General features: G+C 45.4%; 1 protein-coding gene across 4 annotated transcripts in view; it reads left to right on the top strand.

Moving 5' to 3' along the window:
- The window catches only part of LOC112910072 (interferon-activable protein 203-like), a 38,217-nt gene extending 19,716 nt beyond the window's left edge, over positions 1-18,501 (top strand). For 3 of the 4 annotated variants that reach the window (XM_072759766.1, XM_072759767.1, XM_025986320.2), the window contains 8 exons: positions 3,019-3,301; positions 4,217-4,347; positions 5,321-5,488; positions 8,333-8,500; positions 9,427-9,594; positions 15,213-15,632; positions 17,014-17,199; positions 18,160-18,501. In XM_072759766.1, coding sequence (XP_072615867.1) covers positions 3,037-3,301; positions 4,217-4,347; positions 5,321-5,488; positions 8,333-8,500; positions 9,427-9,594; positions 15,213-15,632; positions 17,014-17,199; positions 18,160-18,228 — 1,575 coding nt within the window. In that variant the 5' untranslated portion in view covers positions 3,019-3,036 and the 3' untranslated portion in view covers positions 18,229-18,501. The remainder of the gene's footprint in view (positions 1-3,018; positions 3,302-4,216; positions 4,348-5,320; positions 5,489-8,332; positions 8,501-9,426; positions 9,595-15,212; positions 15,633-17,013; positions 17,200-18,159) is intronic. The other variant, XM_072759768.1, reaches the window with a different exon arrangement.
- Positions 18,502-18,912: the final 411 nt, after the last annotated feature.

Genomic DNA, 18,912 nt, shown 5'->3' with positions numbered 1-18,912 from the left:
TAGGTTCCTACTCTTATTTACCTTTGGGCTTGTGGTGTTTCTTGGCTTCATATTGAATATTTCCTCCAATAGATGCTTCCATATAGGGCTTTGTCTTACAAACTATCAATGCTTTGAATATCAGACAGTAGTTTCTGAGGCCCTCACATTCATTTTTATTTTTTTTTAATTTTTATTTATTTATGATAGTCACACTCAGAGAGAGAGAGAGAGGCATAGACACAGGCAGAGGGAGAAGCTGGCTCCATGCACCGGGAGCCCGACGTGAGATTCGATCCCGGGTCTGCAGGATCGCGCCCTGGGCCAAAGGCAGGCGCTAAACCACTGCGCCACCCAGGGATCCCCAGGCCCTCACATTCAAATATCATTTGAATTACTAGCTTTAAATTCTATGCTCAGAATTATTTGGCCCTGAAGATGGGTAGACAGGACCTCTTCTGATATCCCTGGGGCTACATATATTTTGAAATTCAGAATTGGGGCCTTTTAAGCTATTAAATACACATATTTTAAAGACCATAATAATATTACACACAATAGTGGGATCCGGATCATTACTCTAAAATCAAGCACACTAATATTTTAGCAATAAAGCATATGAATGTTCACATGTAAGTGGAATGAAGAAAGATTATGGATCGCCTCCTGTCACTTTATGCTGGTTTTATTTTGCAAATAAATTATGCTGTCACACACACACACAAAACACAAAAATTTCATTTTAAAAATTATTTGATTTTGAAATACGGCATTTGGATGAATATTATATGAAAATCACCCTATTTTCCTGTGATGGGCAGCTTTACTGTTAAACATCAGTTTCAGTCTGATCCTTGAATTCTTGCAGGTGATCTATTCTTTATTTCTGGAAGCTTTCAGAGTTTTTACTTTGTTTTTAATAATTTTCAATTCCTCTATATCTTGAGGATTTACCCTTCACTCTATGGGCCTCATCAATCTGGGAATGCTCACATTCTCTCAAGAGGGAATTTGTGTTGCATTGTTTTTTTTTTTATTAAATATTTCTTTTATTAAACCATTACTAAAGCCTATCAGAAACAAATTTTAAAATATTTTACCAAAAAAATCTTTAAAAAATTTTTTTTAATTTAAATTTAATTTGCCAACATATAGTGTAAAACCCAATGCTCATCCCATCAAGCATCCCCCTCAGTGCCCGTCACCCAGTAACTCCAGCCCCTCGGCCACCTCTCCTTCCCTTCCCCTTGTTCGTTTCCCAGAGTTACGAGTCTCTCCTGTTCTGTCTCCCTCTCTGATATTTCCCACTCATTTTCTCTCCTTTCCCCTATAATCCCTTTCACTATTTCTTATATTCCCCATATGAATGAGACCATATAATGATTGTCCTTCTCTGACTGACTTACTTCACTCAGCATAATACCCTCCAGTTCCATCCACGTAAAAGCAAATGGTGGGTGTTCATCCTTTCTGATGGCTGAGGAATATTCCATTGTATACATAGACCACATCTTCTTATCCGTTCATCTGTCAAAGGACAGCCCTGGGAATTTGAACATGTCAATTATACAAAAGGTTCACAAACACATGGTCCCTAAGTGAAAAGAACTGATGAATTTAAACAGAAAATTAGAATCTCTCCCATGTACTGAGTGCCATTGAGGAAGTACATAAGGTGATAAAGAGGCCTAGAGGAGTGACACCCAGTCCAAAATGGGAATTCTGGAGGCTTTCAGAAGACAAGAACCTCAGTGGAGTTGTGAAGGCTATAAGGAGGTAGGCAGAGGAAGGAAAGTGACTGGCACTTTAGGCAGCAGGGAGTGAATTAGCAAAGGCATGAAACATTGAAAGGCAAGATGTGGTGTATATTTCTGGAGCATAAGACATACGAATGCAAAAGTTACGGTTGAAAAAAGATGCAGAATATCCAAGACTTTCCAACCTAGGCTAAAGAGCAAGAGATTTTTCAAATACAAATGGAGAACTATTGTGGGATGTCAAGTAGGATAAAATTGTGGCTGCATAGAGGGGTATCTGGCTCTCCAAAAACAACTGATAAGAGGAATTCAGCCTCTTTAGAAGAGTAAAATCAAGCAACTATTGAAATAATTCCAGCCAATAAATGCTGGGCTCCTGCTCCAGCAAGAAAGTAGAACTCCAGCAAAAGGACTACTAAATAGTCCTGGCCAACCAGAGCTGTGATTCTGTGGGAGAGAGCAGATAGACGTCCCACGGGAGGTCGAGGGGCCAGAGGCCTCGAGAACGTGGCCTGAGCCCCAGGAAGAGAGGATGCATGATGGGCTGACTCGGGAAGAGTCAGCTGTGCAGGGCTGAGGACCAGCGTGGTGGATGGACAGTCGCGGGGGGTGAGAGGCTGCAGCCCACTCTGCATGTGGCCCCTTCAGCCAGAGTGGGCAGCTCAGTCAGGAGCCAGCCGGTGGGCATCTAGGGAGAGACACAGCCCCAATGCGGGATGGGAGGGGGGGCAGGTACTCTGATGCCCTGTAGCCCACACGCCACGCAGGGGGACAACTGCCTCCTTCCACACCTCCTGCCACCACACCCATTGCGACCCAACTCAACTGTCATTATTAAAAGGAGAGAATTTGGGATCCCTGGGTGGCACAGCGGTTTGGCGCCTGCCTTTGGCACAGGGCGCGATCCTGGAGACCCGGGATCGAATCCCACGTCGGGCTCCCGGTGCATGGAGCCTGCTTCTCCCTCTGCCTGTGTCTCTGCCTCTCTCTCTCTCTGTGTGACTATCATAAATAAATAAAAAAAAATTAAAAAAATAAATAAAAAATAAATAAAAGGAGAGAATTTCGTAGAAGTCCCAAATATAGCTCAACCCATATATATGAGTCCCAATATAATTCTCAACCCATTTTCCACTGTGACACACCTGGAAATTCAGTTCTTCTTTGTCACACACACTTGAGGATGACAGCCCGGCATGGGCCACTCACTGACGTAGACACAACCAGGCTTTTACATCGTGCGGATGAAAGTCTAATGCCCTGCGGTATTTTTCTCTCCCAGGTTCAGCCACACCTGGAGATGGAGAGTGAGTACAAGAAGATTATTCTGCTGAAAGGACTGGAGCCCAGCAACGACTACCAGTTTAGCATAATCAAGTCCCTACTGGCCCATGATTTGGGACTGACTGCAAACATGCAAAAAGAATATAACAAGGTCAAGATTGCCGACCTGATGGAAAAGAAGTTCCCAGGGGTTGCCTGCGTGAACAAGCTAATAGACCTGTTCAAGGAAATGCAAGAATGTGAAGACATTGTTATAAATCTTCGAAATGGAAAGAGAAAAGGTAATGGACAGGAGCCTTCACTGTCGGGTGTGTGCCCCCTGCGTCCAGCAGAGCCCTGATGTCGGCAGAGCTCAGAGAGGTGTTTTCCAGTTTCTGACCTTGTGGCCAAGATGAGGTGGCCCTTCAGATGCCATGAGTTGACAGCTAAGACAATCCCTTTCCTACAAAGAGGCCCACTGTATTATACAGGGTGTTTTTGAGGAGGTACAGGTAAAGAAAAAAAGCAGAAAGGGTTGACAAGAAAGATATGGAGGCCTCTACGTATTAGAAAGGTTGGACAGGGATAAAATAAAATTAGAAAAATTCATGAGATTTAAGAATACTTCTATCAGTTCATGCCGTGTTCTATTACAATATTTAATCCATCGCTACTATATTCTCTAGCAACAAACATGAGACAGGACTTAGCGAGTAACCTACCTCCTGGGGGTGTGAAGAATTTGCCTCTTCCAAAAATCACCGGACACTAAAAACATGGTGTAAAAAGTCAAGTCCAATGTCACCAGTTTGTCTCATCACCAATGAGATCAGATTTCTTTTCTCTGGTTTCTATAATTCAAACAGACCTTGCATAGGAACTAACCCACAATCGGCATCGTGAAAACTGCAGTTTCTTAAAAAGAACATAGAGGCTAAGTGGGCTGGAAAAGGATTTGACGGAGGTACCCGAGAGTGCAGAGGATGGAGAGGCGTGCTCATGCCCATGGGGAAGCAAGGAAGCCATCTGGCAGCGCGGGTCAGCACCTGTAGCTGAGGCGGGTGGGCTGATGCAGGAGGGGAGGACACCAGCACTCCCAGACCCACAAGCAGAGCTGAGAGGACATAGCACTGCAAGTCCTACAGCTGCCCTAGACCAGCTCCCTTGGAATTATCATGCTCTTTTTTTTTTTTTTTTTTTTTTTTTTACTGCTTCAGTTATGAGGCAAAGCAGAGGAAAAGAAACAATACCTGTGAAGAAAATAAAGCCGGGTGCATCCAGCACTGAGGAATCCACATCTACCGCAGACGGGGCTTCGGGATCAGTCCATGATACACCTGAGTCCAAGGTAGGATGGCAAAGTCCTGCCCAGGAAGCTTCTCCTATGGCTCTTCCACCTATTACCTTCTTTTTTTTTTTTTTAATTTATTTTATTCATGATAGACAGAGAGAGAGAGAGAGGCAGGCTCCATGCCGGGAGCCCGAGCGGGACTCGATCCCGGGACTCCAGGATTGCACCCTGGGCCAAAGGCAGGCACTAAACCGCTGAGTCACCCAGGGATCCCCTATTACCTTCCTATGTACACTGAGCTCTTTATTCGTTTATCAACCTGCAAATAGAAGAAGAATCAAGAAAAAGGACTTCCAGGGGCAGAATGAAAATGAGATGCAAAGAGACGCCTGGGTGGCTCAGTGGTTGAGTGTCTACTCCGAGCGTGATCCCGGAATCCTGGGATCGAGTCCCACATTGGGGCAGGGAGAAGCCTGCTTCTCCCTCTGCCTGTGTCTCTGCCTCTCTCTGTGTCTTTTATGAATAAATAGATAAAATCTTTAAAAAAGACGAGAAAATGAGGTTTAGAGTCAGCATCTTGTAGCTCCCGATCAGCCATTAGGTCTCAGAGTCGTGTGCACCTGACCTTGCATGTATGACTCCCTGCAAAGGAGATGTGGAGTCATTACCCCTCGTTAGCTGCAGACAAAATTGGAAGTCGCACGAGGAGAGCAGCTCGCCAAAACCCACTCTGAGACACAAAATTCAAACCTAGATTTTCTAAGTCCCAATACAGCATCCTCGCCACCTGGGGAGAGGAAGGTTTCCCAGCTCTTGCGTGAACCAATCATTTGTGTGGGCCACCGGCCTTCCCATCATCTCGAGAGGATAGACTCCCCGTAGCTCCAGCATTTCAGGAGCACAGAAATTTTAGTACAATTAGACTCGAGTAATAGGAAGTCGATATGCTCAGTAGTAATGATGTGTTTAATCTAATATTGAAAACGATTAACCAGAAGTGTGTGTTTGGGGGGGGGGGGGTTAACTTCAGAAACAGAAAAGCAAAACCACACCAAAAGGTGGAAAGAAGAAGGTGCAGCCAACCCAGCAACAGAGTCAGCTTCCAGAACCTTCTGCAACAAGTACCCAGTCAGCTGGGAGCTCCCTTCAGGGTCCTCAGCAGCCTCCAGCAACCCCATGCAGCAGTGGCTCCACCAAGGTACGCCCCTCCCCCCAATACCCGAACCTCTCCTCCACGTGCTGCAGGCGTCACCCTGACGCGAGAGGGCTCCTCAGCTGTTCCGTACTCCGTATGAGTTCTCTATATAACAAAAACGACCCACTAGTTCATCAAAGGGAAACACTGAGACTTCTGTGTTTTACAAACCCTTTGATATGAGCAAGGTAAGCGTTTTGACCTAATTCCAGATCTCATATCGTGGATTATTTCTCAAGTTCTGTCTTGTTTTGCTTGCTCTTGTCAGCCCCATGATTCACAATCCCTCCACAGCCCTGACTCACATCTCTCCAGGATTTCCTGATAAGACAGAGCCTATTTGCCTTTAGGCCAGCCCCATGGGTGTGACCTTACCCAGTCATCGGAACCTCAGTCCCCGTCTCTCTGCCGCGACAATGACCTAGGTGCCCATTTCAAGACAACTCTGCTTCTGCCTTGCAGACTGGCTTGGAAGGGATACTTTCAAAGTACCCCCGGCCTCTACAGGTGACAGAGTCATTTCTACTCGCAGAAGAATCCTGCTGGTGCCCTGAAACCTCCTTGGAGCACAACCACCCCAGGGAGGCTCATGTGCTCCCTCAGCCACTCACTTCTCCTCTGGGGTCCATCCACCTGCACAGGGAGCCTACAAAAGGGTGTCTGACCATTGGGTCTGTGGCTCGTTCGGTGGGCGGGAAAGCTTGGCTCTGATCTGTCACTGGGTCCCCCAAGGACTTTCTCCAGCGTGTGGCTTCAAACCAGACACAGACCAGGATCACCCTTGACACCTGCTGCTCTGTCTCTCCGGAAGCAAAGGGCTCAGAACACCCTGTTCTGGGGCCTCTGGGAGGCTCAGGGGGTTAAGCATCAGCCTGCAGCTCAGGGCATGGTCTCAGGGTCCTGGGATCAAATCCCATAAGGGGCTGCCTGCTGAGCAGGGAGTCTGCTTCTCCCTCTCCCTCTGCCCTTCCTTCTGCTCATGCTCTCTCTCTCTCTCTCCTTCTCATATAAATAAATGAAATCTTAGAAGAAGAAAGAAGAAAGAAGAAAGAAGAAAGAAGAAAGAAGAAAGAAGGAGGAGAAGAAGAAGAACATCCTGCTTTGTGAACAGCGCAGGGAGACGAGGGAAATAATCTCCTGGGAAAATAATCAATTATTATTTTTTTTAATTATTATTTTTAAATAGTATCCAATCAAAAGGATGTTTTCAGCATCTAAATTCTGCTACTCAGAGAGAAGCTTCCAGTTTAACTGATTTTGAGAGAAGCTTCGAAGCTCTGAAGCTCCTGCCAGTGGGATTAAGTCACCACCCGCGGCAGAAGTGGACAGAGAAGCTTCTTTAGTAAAGCATCCCCATGCCACCGAGAGGGTCACACAGGCGGCACGAAGCATCTGCAGATCAGAGCAGAAATACAACCCCCTCCACCCCATGTGGACCATGACACCCTAGTGACAGTGTTGACACTTCTGTGTGTGGACCGTTTAGTGAGCTGGACTCTTAAAACTGCTGTGCTTTGTGTGTGTGACCTCATTTCTTCTTCTTAAGACCGTTCGTTATTTATCACATGAGATGCTATTATTGCCCGTCCCATTTCAGGGATGAGAAAAGTGAGGTTTGGAGAGCTTAACAGTTCTGCAAGGGTTACCCAGATGGTGGGAGTCAGAGGTCCACAGGTGGGCGCTTACTGGGCACGTTCTGACTCCATGGTAGGAGTGTGATGTTACAGTATTATTTTTTCAATTTTATTTTTTTAAGATGGACAAATGGACAGGGTCACGTTCGGGCTTTGTTTGCATAGCATCAGCTCTGAATGCCTTATTATTTTTTTAAAGATTTTGTTTATTTATTTGAAAGAGACAGAGGGAGGAAGCACAAGTAGGGGGAGCAGCAGAGAGAGGGAGAGTGAGAAGGATCAGCAGGCGCCCAACCACTGAGCCACCCGGGCGCCCCTGAGCTCCTCATAATGAGGAATGGGGTGTGTGGGGTGGTCCGTGGGCGCTCTCATCAGGAAGCTACATGCCTGGTGCTTCCAGAAGCTCCTTCATCTACAGCGTTATCAACAATTGACCTTTGTGAATTAGACAAACCAATCCCGAGAGGGATAGATCAGAGGGAGATGTGTTGGGTGTGCACTGGGACGAATGGGCTTTCATTAGGAAAAGTAAAAGCAGTCAAGCTAAATGATTTTACAGACACTTCCTACCGTTGCTTAAGCAACCATGAAAATCCAGGGACTGGGGGCGTCCTGGGGAAATCCCAGATGAGGCTGCGTGTTGTCGAGATCTCCGAGGATGTGGTTGCCGGGTCATAATCTGGAATCACGAATCAGAGGGACGCTCTCTCGTATGATGAAGCACGCGGAGAGGTGAACCTGGGGTTTTCCGCACCCGAGGAACAGGTGATAGAAGCCCATTATGGGCTTATTCGTCTTGTGCAAGTAGGTAAAGACCTGGTTAAATAAACATCCTCAAGTGTATCCAAAGTTCTTCTGAGACCTGCTTCTCCCAGAGCCTGGAAGGAGTTTCTACGAATCGATAAATCCCGTGTTCTCTCGAGGAGGTTGACACAGGCCAGTCTGCGGCGGGCGTGAAACAGATTTCCCCAACAGGACGAGGAAATCTGAATTCTCTGAGATGTTAAACACTGCAGAGGGACTTTGGTTATCCTGGTTGGTGTCTGAGCTGGGGAGACGTGGGAGGTGTCTAAATATGTGCCCTTTCTTCCAGAGGGAAGATCCCGGTGACGGGAGGGGTGGGGGAAGGCAGGGAGACACAGAAAGAGAGAGATGTTCTGGTTCATCTCACATTGGAAACCAATAAATAACCAGGAGGAAAAATGTCTTTCAGAAAAAGAATATGAAAACCACAAAAAAAGATGAATCTGGGAGGATGCAGCCACCGCAGGAACAGAGTCAGCTTCCAGAACCTTCTGCAACCAGTACCCAGTCACCTGGGAGCTCCCTCCAGGCTCCTCAGCAGCCTCCAGCAACCCCATGCAGCAGTGGCTCCACCAAGGTATGGTCTTCCTCCTCCCCATACCTGAACCTCTCCACCACATGCCGCAGGCGTCACCCTGACCTGGAGTGGCTCCTCAGAAGGCCCGTGTACAGGTGTTTGACCATCGGGTCTGTGGCTCGTTCGGTGGGCGGGAAAGCTTGGCTCTGATCTGTCACTGGGTCCCCCAAGGACTTTCTCCAGCGTGTGGCTTCAAACCAGACACAGACCAGGATCACCCTTGACACCTGCTGCTCTGTCTCTCCGGAAGCAAAGAGCTCAGAACAGCCTGTTCTGGGGCCCCTGGGAGGCTCAGGGGGTTAAGCATCAGCCTGCAGCTCAGGGCATGGTCTCAGGGTCCTGGGATCAAATCCCACAAGGGGCTGCCTGCTGAGCAGGGAGTCTGCTTCTCCCTCTCCCTCTGCCCTTCCTTCTGCTCATGCTCTCTCTCTCTCTCTCCTTCTCATATAAATAAATGAAATCTTCAAAAAAAAAAAAAAAGAAAGAAAGGAACATCCTGCTTCATGAGCAGGACAGGGAGATGAGGGAAATAATCTCCTGGGAAAATAATCAGTGATTATGGTTAAATAGTATCCCCGAAGTTCTTGGGGGAACCTGCTTCTCTTAGAGCCTGGGATTGATTTTCTACAATTAATAAACCCCAATATTCGCCTGAGGAACTTACGCGGTCCAGTGCGTAGCAGTGGTGAACAGAATTCACAACCCATGAAATTCGAATCATCTGAGTTGTTAGTATTTGCAGAGTGACGATTGTGATCCCGGTAGGGTGTGAGGCGGGGAGGTTGGTGGTCGCTGCCTACGGGGGTTACTGCAGTGTGCACATCGGGGTGTGTGTGTGCGTGTGCGAGAGAGACAGGATGGAGAGAGAGGCTGCAATCCACGCGACGTGGAAAACCACTAACCAGGAAACGAAATCATTACTTCAGAACGGCAGAGGCGCCGATGAGCTGAAGGACACTTTCAAAAGGATGAACATATCCTCGGAGCCCACGCAGCCGCCCAGGCCGCCCCGGAACAGCGGGCGCGCAGCCCAGCCCTGCGTCCCCAGCTCACACCCGCCAGCGGCAGCTCCCGCCAGCCTCGCCTCGGTCAAGGTAGCGCACGCCTCTCCCACCTGCCGCCCTCCGCAGAAATTACAGGGTTCATCAGAATCCTGAAAAAGCTTGTAATCCTGCCGGCGACCGTCTCTAACTCTTCTCTGATTAAGTCACTCACTCACCAAGCAGGCATCTAGAGAGCCTCCTGGAGTCTCAGTCGTTTTCTATCAGGGGGTGTGCATGCCGGAGGTGACCTCTGACCTCCAGGGGACGATTACCTTGCCTTGTCCACGATTAGAGCATGTGGGGACGTAGCCGGACGGGAAATGATGGGTGACAAGCGGGTTCAGCTCCTACGGCCCATTTCGGTTCCACTCCATTCTGCTTATTTACGTCGGTGTATTGTCCGCACCTGTGCTCCAAGCAGCATCTCGGGTATTGTCAGCACCTGTGCTCCGAGCCACATCAGGTGTACTGTCTGCACCTGTGCTACCAAGCCACATCAGGTGTATTGTCAGCACCTGTGCTCCCAGCCATATCAGGTGTACTGTCTGCACCTGTGCTCCGAGCCACATCAGGTGTACTGTCTGCACCTGTGCTCCTAGCCACATCCTGTGTATTGTCCGCACCTGTGCACTGAGCCACATCCTGTGTACTGTCAGCTCCTGTGCTCCTAGCCACATCCTGCGTAGTTAGCACCTTGCTCCGAGCCACGTCAGGTGTTTTGTCAGTATCTGCTCCTAAGCAGATGAGGTATTTTAATACTTCCTTTGATAAGAAGTCTTTTCATCTTATTTAGGCTGAAGTGTTTTCCACTATGTCGTGCCAGACTGAATGTATTCCTTGGTGATCCTCACCGACATTGCCTTTCAGAGTAGGTCAGATCTTCCCTTTGTTCACTTTCACGGTTCCCTTTATTTTCCTCTGTATCACCTTTTATCACGAGTGTAAAAAAAAAAAAAATCAATGTCTTTCTTCCTCCTTAGACAATAAGCTTAGGTTATGGATATTGTTTTCCATGGGAAGCCAGACAGCGGTGGCAAAGTGAGTGGACACCTGTGTGCACCGACTGCCCTCCCACCCAGCCCTTGCTTCTGCCCTGTGTACCCCTGTGGTTACCCACTCTGGGCTACGAAGCCTACATCTGAGGAGAATGGACAGGGAAGAATTGTAAGACAGCCTGAAGGCTAGGAGGGATCAACATTTAAATCATTATTCTCACTCAAACCCCAAACTACCCACTGTGACCAGCCGAGGCCGGTCTTCCTACATAGAGTTTTTCTCAATGAATTTTGTGTTTATGGTTGTTGTTAGTGTGAGGACCCTATTTTCTCCCCTCGAGTCTCTCATGGTTATTTGGTGTAAGGGACTAGCTGCCCATACCTGTGTCTATCTTGAGACTGGTGGCCATAGCTGTGACCTTATCTGGTCATTGGAACCTCAGCCCCTGTCTCTCTGCCATGACAAGGACCTAGGTGCCCATCTAAAGCCAACTCTACTTCTGCCTTGCAGACTGGCTTGGCAGGGATACTTTCTAAGTCCCCCTCGGCCTATACAGGTGACAGGGTCATTGCTAATCCCATGAGAATCCTTCTGCTGCCCTGCATACTTCTTGAAGCACAACCACCCCAGGGAGGCTCATCTGCTCCCTCAGTCACTCATTTCTCCTCCGGGGTCTGTCCACCTGCACGGGGAGCCTACAAAAAAGTGTCTGACCAAACAGTCAGTGGTTCATTAGGTGAGCGGGAAAGCCTTGCACTGATGCATCATGGGGTCTCCCAACAATTTTCTCTAGGGCATGTGTTCTGTTTGCTTTTTTTGGATTCAAATCCAGAAACATCATTATCACCTTTGATTTCTGCTATTATGTGTCCGTGAAGCAAGCAGCACAGAAGGGCACGATTCATAGACAAGGTAGGAGGTGAAGGATATACTCAAGAGAAAATGACCTGCTTATGCTTTCAAAATTGATCCAGACCAAGACTATATTTTCATCATCCTTGTCCTCTTCTTGTGATGCCCATTTATGAAAACTGAGTTTTAAAAGGTAATAACTCAAGATCGTCCTGTCAATGAGATTGCTAAGTATATGTGGACGACCTGAATGGAGAGACTTCTTTTATAAGGCGAGCCGATAACAGAGCTTCCAACAGGGTCATCATAAAGCCTGAAATACTGCTTATCGGAGCAGAGTACAAACTTTTGAAAAAAACATAAGAAAACAATGATGAAGACATTTCTGTGCACTGGGCATTTACTTAGCGCTTAGTTCAAATCCAGGCTTTGAAATCTAAGGTTTGAACATTTAGTTGTCATATGTTGAATCTAGACTTGAAATGCAGATGTTAAAATGTCTTCAATTCATTTTTTTACATTTAGGCAGACAGCATTAGGTTTGGGGTTGTTTCTGTAAGCCAGGTGTCCAAGGTAGCCAGAGACTGTTGTCACTAAGACGCTGCCCTACAAAAGCAGCTCTGTCATATGCCTATCAACATCTGATACTTTAAAAATTAAATTACTGAATGCCAGAAGTGGTGGAAACTGTGACTAATTAACTAATGGGATGACTATTTAATAGCTGTCATTAAACAATGAAAGGCAGTAAAGGCCCATGATTACAGCAAAATTCCCCAATCTTACTGAGGAAACGTTCGGCCAGTGGTCATGGTTTGGGTGGACTATTCAATACGGTGAATAGAGCTCAGAATGCTGAAAGTTTCAAATTGCCTGACTCGCTGTAAAGACAGCAGAACCCATGGCTGAGGAATCATGCATTGAGAGAACCTCTCTGTCAGGGTCAGGGTTAGAGCTCCCGATGCTTGGAGGGCTGGGTCTCCTATGTACTGAAGATTGGGTGCTAGAAACTGATGAACTGGATGAGAAAGGCTGAGTTCATCAGTGCCCATAAGTGTGGCCAACCTCGTGTGAAACATGCTACCCTTACTGCAGAAAGATAGCTCTAGGGGTTAGGCCTCATCGAGGGATTTGGACCAGTTCTGCAGGAAATGTAGAGCCACCGTATTCTATCTCAGACCAATGAAATTTCAGTCACCTGTGCTTTTCAGGTTTGCAGAGTGAGGTAATTGATCCCGGCTGAGATGAGAGGAAGGTAAGGGTAGGATGTCTGTGTATTCACTCCTATTCCCCTTGCAATAGGATCTAATTGGTAGAGTTAAGGTCCTGTTTTACATAGTAAGAATGAAATGAAAGTGTATTGTATTTCATCTAATTTCAAAAATGACTACACACACACACACACACACACAAAACACAAACACACAAAATCTATTTTTCTACAGGGAAGGGTTGACATAACCACCAAAACTGATTACACCGTAAGGATGTAGCCATCCCAGGAACAGAGTCAGTCCCTAATACCTTCAGCAACCAGCACAGGCACAAATGCAAGCCTTCCCTGCATCCCTGCCAACACCCCCATCCAGCAGTTCCTTAATCAAGGTACGAGGTTCCTGTTTCCAGTATTTCCCTTCCCTGTGAGGTCATGGCAAGGACCAACAGAACCCTGGAAGGGCAACCCCCAACTACATACAATTATTTCTTTATTTAAATTACTTGCTTATTTACAAAGTGTGTATTTTAAAAGCCTACCTGAATTCAAATTCCAACTCTTATTATGTTCCCCTCTGCATTAAAATCACCTATGAGCCAGTGGACAGCTGATCATCCTTATTCCACATGGAATATAATTGGTCATTTGTTTGTTTGATTTTATTTTTGTGTTTCCCTCAGTATACAGCAACAGAGATCACTTGCGGTGGAAGAGGGAATGGAAATACAGAGCCTACCAAAGCACTATCACCAGTTCTTCCTCTCTCGTTTTTTATTATCTAAATAATATTACCTTAGAAAATTTAGGAAATGGAGACACACAGACAAAAATAAGTAAATTTTTTGCTATCTGATCTCTCTTACATCAAACATCACATTTTGAAAGTGTCTTTTGGATTTTTATCCTTTATTATGTATGCACAAAGAATATCATTTTGTCACATGACACATATTTTTCTATAATCCAGTTTGAGGTTTTTATTTTCACTTCATATGCTTTAAAGTGCTATTTAAGTCAACCAATGTAGAATTAAATTCTTGTTTTAATGTATAAGAAAAAATACTCAGTTATTCCATAAATTAGAAAAATAATTCTGTATATTTTGGCTTTAGGTTATTTCCAGTATTCCTCAAGCCTGGAATGAGCATAAGAAAAATATGCCCATCAAATATGCTTCTATGAGCCTCAGAGTAGATCCATAATAATTTTCTAGGTGAGATCACAAGAAGCGTTGCTAGCCTGTGAGACAGCCAGTTGTGGCCTCATACTCAGCCCTGGCACTCCCAGAGCCCACCTTTGCCCTCACCTTCATACTTTCTTTTGCAGATCAATACTTTCCTCCAATTCCAAATGCTCTCCTGAAACTCCAACATGATGGTTCAGGCCCCTGGGGAGACGAGACGAGAATCAGACCCCTGATTCTTGGCGAGTTCTCCGCTGGCATGCTTTCCCTAAGGGTCCTACCATTATTCCAACAGAGAAGTGTGGAAGAGGAGGAAATTATTCTCCTTCTAAATACCTGGCTGAGACCCCTGTAATAAGAGACATATCAACAAAAGAAAAACGAGCAGAAATCTGTTATAACATGTACCTCATGTACACCTGGGAGAAACCAGGGAAAACTTAGTAACTCCCTGCGGTGGCCTGAACCACCAGCTGAAATACCATCTTCAGCCGAAGACAAGAGAAAGGAAGGTGTGGAGGCCACTTATGAAGATTACCAGGAAAAACAGAATAAACAACGGTGTTTCTTATGCAGACTTCAGGCAGGCCATCCTTCATCATAAGATTCTGTTGTGATTTAGGGTCCCCTTCTCTTCCTGGTAGAGAGAGAGACACTGTTACAAATGCATGTTCCTTACACAAGTGCAATTTCTGGTCTCTTTGTAGAGTGTTTCCTATATTTGCTGTTTTTTCAAAATAATAAGCTTAAAATAATTTTATACCAAGGGAGCATACCTTCAGATGGCTCATTCTGCTACTCTTCAAGAGCCCCAGATTAGGGAGATTCAATGAGATTCTCCGGTGCTTATTTAATCTCTTTTTAGCACAGCACTTCTTGAAAAGAGCTCGCGGTTACCGTCTTTCAATAGTGACATCTACTGGGATTGGTTCCAGATGAAAGCAGTGGTTACTGATTGGAGCCGTTCCCACTGTCAGTGCTGTTAGGGGGATTTATTTTCTTCCCTGTTTATATCTTACTTTGCTCACTAAAATGAATTGATTGGTAAATTAAGATGATATATTCATCCTCATTTCCACTGGGAATCCCTTCATGACAACATGGCTGTTGCCCACTTCCTCGCTCAACAGGACTCTTCTAGGAGAAATACTTTTTATCTTGGGTTGATCACTTTTAAAGAAAACATATTCTTCCCAAACTCTTAAAACAATGGAGAAATAGAATTATGTCAAACTCTCCTCTATGTCTTTCATGGGCTACATTATACCAGGCCAGCCATTTCTACCTAGCTCACTTTTTTTCCCAAATCCATCCCATCAGGTATTTCTGGAGGCTCAACATTGAGCCCAAAAGCTCACACTAGAAAGTGACGGTTTATTCTCTTTCTTAACATGCTTCTTTTTGGTGTGTACTTCCAAGTAGAAACCAAGATTGAAGGCTATACCTAGAGAAGCTGCCAGAGAAGAGGGTGTCCAGAAGGGCCCCAAGAAAGTGATGGTGCTGAAAGCAACAGAACCGTTTGTATATGATACCATGGAGCCGGGGAAAAAGATGTTCCATGCCACTGTAGCTACTGAGAGCCAATTCTTCCAAGTGAAGGTTTTCCAGGTCAACCTGAAGGAAAAGTTCGTCTCAAAGAACATCATCACCATATCAGATTATGTTGGTCGCAATGGGTTTCTGGAGGTGTACGATGCCTCTTCTGTGTCTGATGTCAGCGCTGACCAAAAGATGGACGTCTCAAGTGGACTGATCCAAAAGGCAAATGCAACTCCAAAAATCAGTGATCTTTACTTGCAAAAGCCAGGAACGTTTGTGAATGGGATATATGAGGTGCACAAGGTAAGCCCACACCATTGTGTTGTACTATTTCTTCTGCAACCCCAGAATGTGAAGTCTGAACTTGCCAAGTAAAGTTTGGTTCACTTCTGAAACACAGGAACTCAAGGTACCAGTGACCAGGGTAGTTGGGTAGAAGTGTCCCACCTCAGGGTACGGGACAGGAGAGCTCTTCATATTCTGCTTCCCGAGGTAATGCCATGCAAGTTTTGCAGAAAGAGTTTCTCAGAATCCTTGGCATTTGTCAGATTTAATAATCTATTCACAGGCACCCTGGTCCAGAGAAGTGCAGACTTTCTATTTGTGTCCATATCTTCATGATTTTGTTTGAGCTCTGTCCCATCCATTTCGGTGACAGCTAAACTGTAAATAAAAAACTGTCCTCCCAAACTTGGATGCTAGCGGTGACGACCAGAGGAAGAAATCAATAGACTCTGCCCTAAAACACAGCTGTTTCCAACAGTTAGCTAAGATTCTGATCCTCTGAATCCCAAAGTGCTCCTCTTTTCACACTCATTCATCGAAATATTGTCGGGCATCGACATTAGCATTATCTAACAGGAAATATAAATATTGAAAATACTAGAGAAATCAGGTTGTTTCATACACAATGTATGGGGTGTCTGGGTTGGTTTGTTCAGTTAAGTTTTCAATTCTTGATTTTGGCTCAAGTCATGATCCCAGGGTTGTGAGATTGAGCCCCACATTGGGCTCCATGCTGGGTGGGAAGCCTGCTTAAGATTCTCTCTCCTCCATCTGTTGCCCCACACATATTCTCTCTCTCTCTCAAAACAAAACAAAAGTTAAAAATACCCAATTTATTAATATGGGCAATGAAATGTAGAATTTTGGTGAATTCTTAGAACTGGTGTAGATATTTCTGTCCCAGCACTTCATGGAAATACTAGGCTGAGCCAACCTAATTTCCATGACGAGTTTTGTTCCATACTCCATTTAACATGTCTTCTAGGGTGGCTCTTTCCTTCGACCCCTGTTGTTTCCTGTGCCCCCTGTGTAAGTGGCTATGCACACAGGTGCATATGGAGAATTAGTGAGTAGAGTGAGTGAGAGGATACCTAGAGCAATGTGACTGGATAATCTAGATTAAGGATTCAGGCAGATTGAGAGTGAATAGAGAATAGAAAAAAAAGGAAAATTATAGACTGAAATAATTCTCTACTTAATGAGAATTAATGACAATCGCCAGACCCATAAGGAGAATTCCCTGAACAAAATACTTTAACCTATTTGCTGCCCTTCATTCTGGACCTCTAGATCATGTTAACCTGTCAGAGACAACAGTTTACACTCACACCCTGTGTTTCTAATTGATGTGGAAACCTGATCCTGTTCTCAGGAGAATGGTTCTGACTTTCTTTTGCAGAAGAACGTGTTAAATGAACAAATCATTTCGTATGAGATAAAAGATAATACAGGGGAGATGGAGGTCTGGGTGTATGGACGACTGACCAAAGTCGACTGTGAGGAAGGCGATAAACTCAGACTTACCTGCTTTGAACTAAGTGACAATGTGAAGAAGCTGAGATCTGTAATTCACAGTTTCATGAAGGTGGGAACTTCTGGGGAATATCATTCTTCCAACAAAGAAGACTTTAAGAAAACTAGACTGACTGTCCTTTCCTGTCATTCTTTCCTTTTTCAGAGAAGGGGATGTGTAATCTTATTGAGGCCTTCAAAGTATATAATATCTAGCTAAATATTACAGAGTTGATTGAATGTATCAGAGTAGGGAGATTATTTAGTAAATTTGAGCTTCATTAAGGCAGGCTTGTTTCAAATCCTGGCTCTGTGATTTTCTAACGTGGTGAACTTAAACACCAGGAACCTCAGGTTCTTCATCTATAATAGGCGGGGAATGTCATCTATCCCAGAGGCTGTTAAACAGAGTTCATGCCAGACCTAAAGGATCCACAGTGCCACTGAATATCTCAAAACACAAAGGGACCAGTTTTTATTTTAGTGTTATATACAGACTGGTCTACACAGTGGAAGGGGCTGGTCGTACAGGACGAAGTCCATGCTCTTTGTCACACACATCCATGCAGGATTGTGGGAAGACTATCAAAGGCTAGAATGACACAGATCAATACAAAGGTTGACGCATCCAGATGCACAGCAGTGCCCACACTCTGAAGTCTCCCCACTTCTGAGGCCCTCAAACCTTCCAGCCTTTCCCTCGCAGGCTCAGACCCTCCTCCCACGTGTTTTCCCAGTGAGAACCTTCCCCTCAGCTCTTGCCATTGAGTACATCTGCTCCTTCTCCCGCCCTGTCCACAGGTACTCCTGCTGTATGCGAGTGATTACCTCATTTCAGGGTCTCAACCAAGGTGGGAAGGGGGGTGACTCAAAGGATGGGAATTCATTAAAGCGGATGGATGAGAGTGACAGCCTTACAGGAAGGAAGAGCAAAGGGGATGCAGCCAGTGGCGGGGAGATAGAGTCAGTGCAGAGAGAAAGGTAGAATCAGCTGCGTCTCAACTGTCCTGTCTTTATCTCTCTCTTCTTCAAGGTCATCAAGTCCAGGAAGAACAAGAAACAACCACTCGATCCTGATTCACATATGGAACCCTCACCATGATGTCCTTCTAAGAACCTGGATGCCATCAACAATGATCTCTATGGAGATAAAATCTAAGCACAGAGGAAAAAAAAAAAAAAAAAAGATATATATATATATATATATGAGAGAAATTCAGCGATAGATATACCATCTATCAATTCTAAGGAATAGAGTGGTCATGGGTAGCTTTTATTTTCTTTTTTGTACTTTCCTGTGCTATCCTAATACCATATTTTGCATGTATCATTTTCATAATTTGGAAAAAAATAATAAACATTTTTTCCTAAACAAGTGCTATAACGGGAGTCTAATTCATTGGTGTGTTGCTTAAAAGCGAATCATTTGTGGGCTGCAGATCAGGGTTGGGTACACAGGCTCCAAAGCAATATTTGCACTTAGACTTTGGGGGTGATCCTGACAAGGTGAGCCTGGCGTCAAGAATAGGCATGTTGAACAGACTGTGCCCCGCTCGGAGAAACCCAGCTGAGGGCACAGGTCAACATGGAAATCCTCTGTGCTTCTGTTGCCAAGGCCTGTGTGCAAGAGAAGGATTGCTTTTGCTCAAAACAACGGGTATGTATTCAGAATTGGTGTCCCTGAGGGGGCGTCACGGCCAGCGGGCTGCAGAACCAGGCGCCTTTTGGGGATTTGCAGGAAGACACTTCTGTGTTGCACGTGATTGCAGCTCTTGTGCCGTGGAGT

Source organism: Vulpes vulpes, chromosome 5 (genome assembly GCF_048418805.1).
Source record: "Vulpes vulpes isolate BD-2025 chromosome 5, VulVul3, whole genome shotgun sequence".
NCBI classification, from domain to species: domain Eukaryota; kingdom Metazoa; phylum Chordata; class Mammalia; order Carnivora; family Canidae; genus Vulpes; species Vulpes vulpes.
The sequence above is the reverse complement of the archived record's forward strand: the minus strand, read 5'-3'. Positions and strand labels throughout refer to the sequence as shown.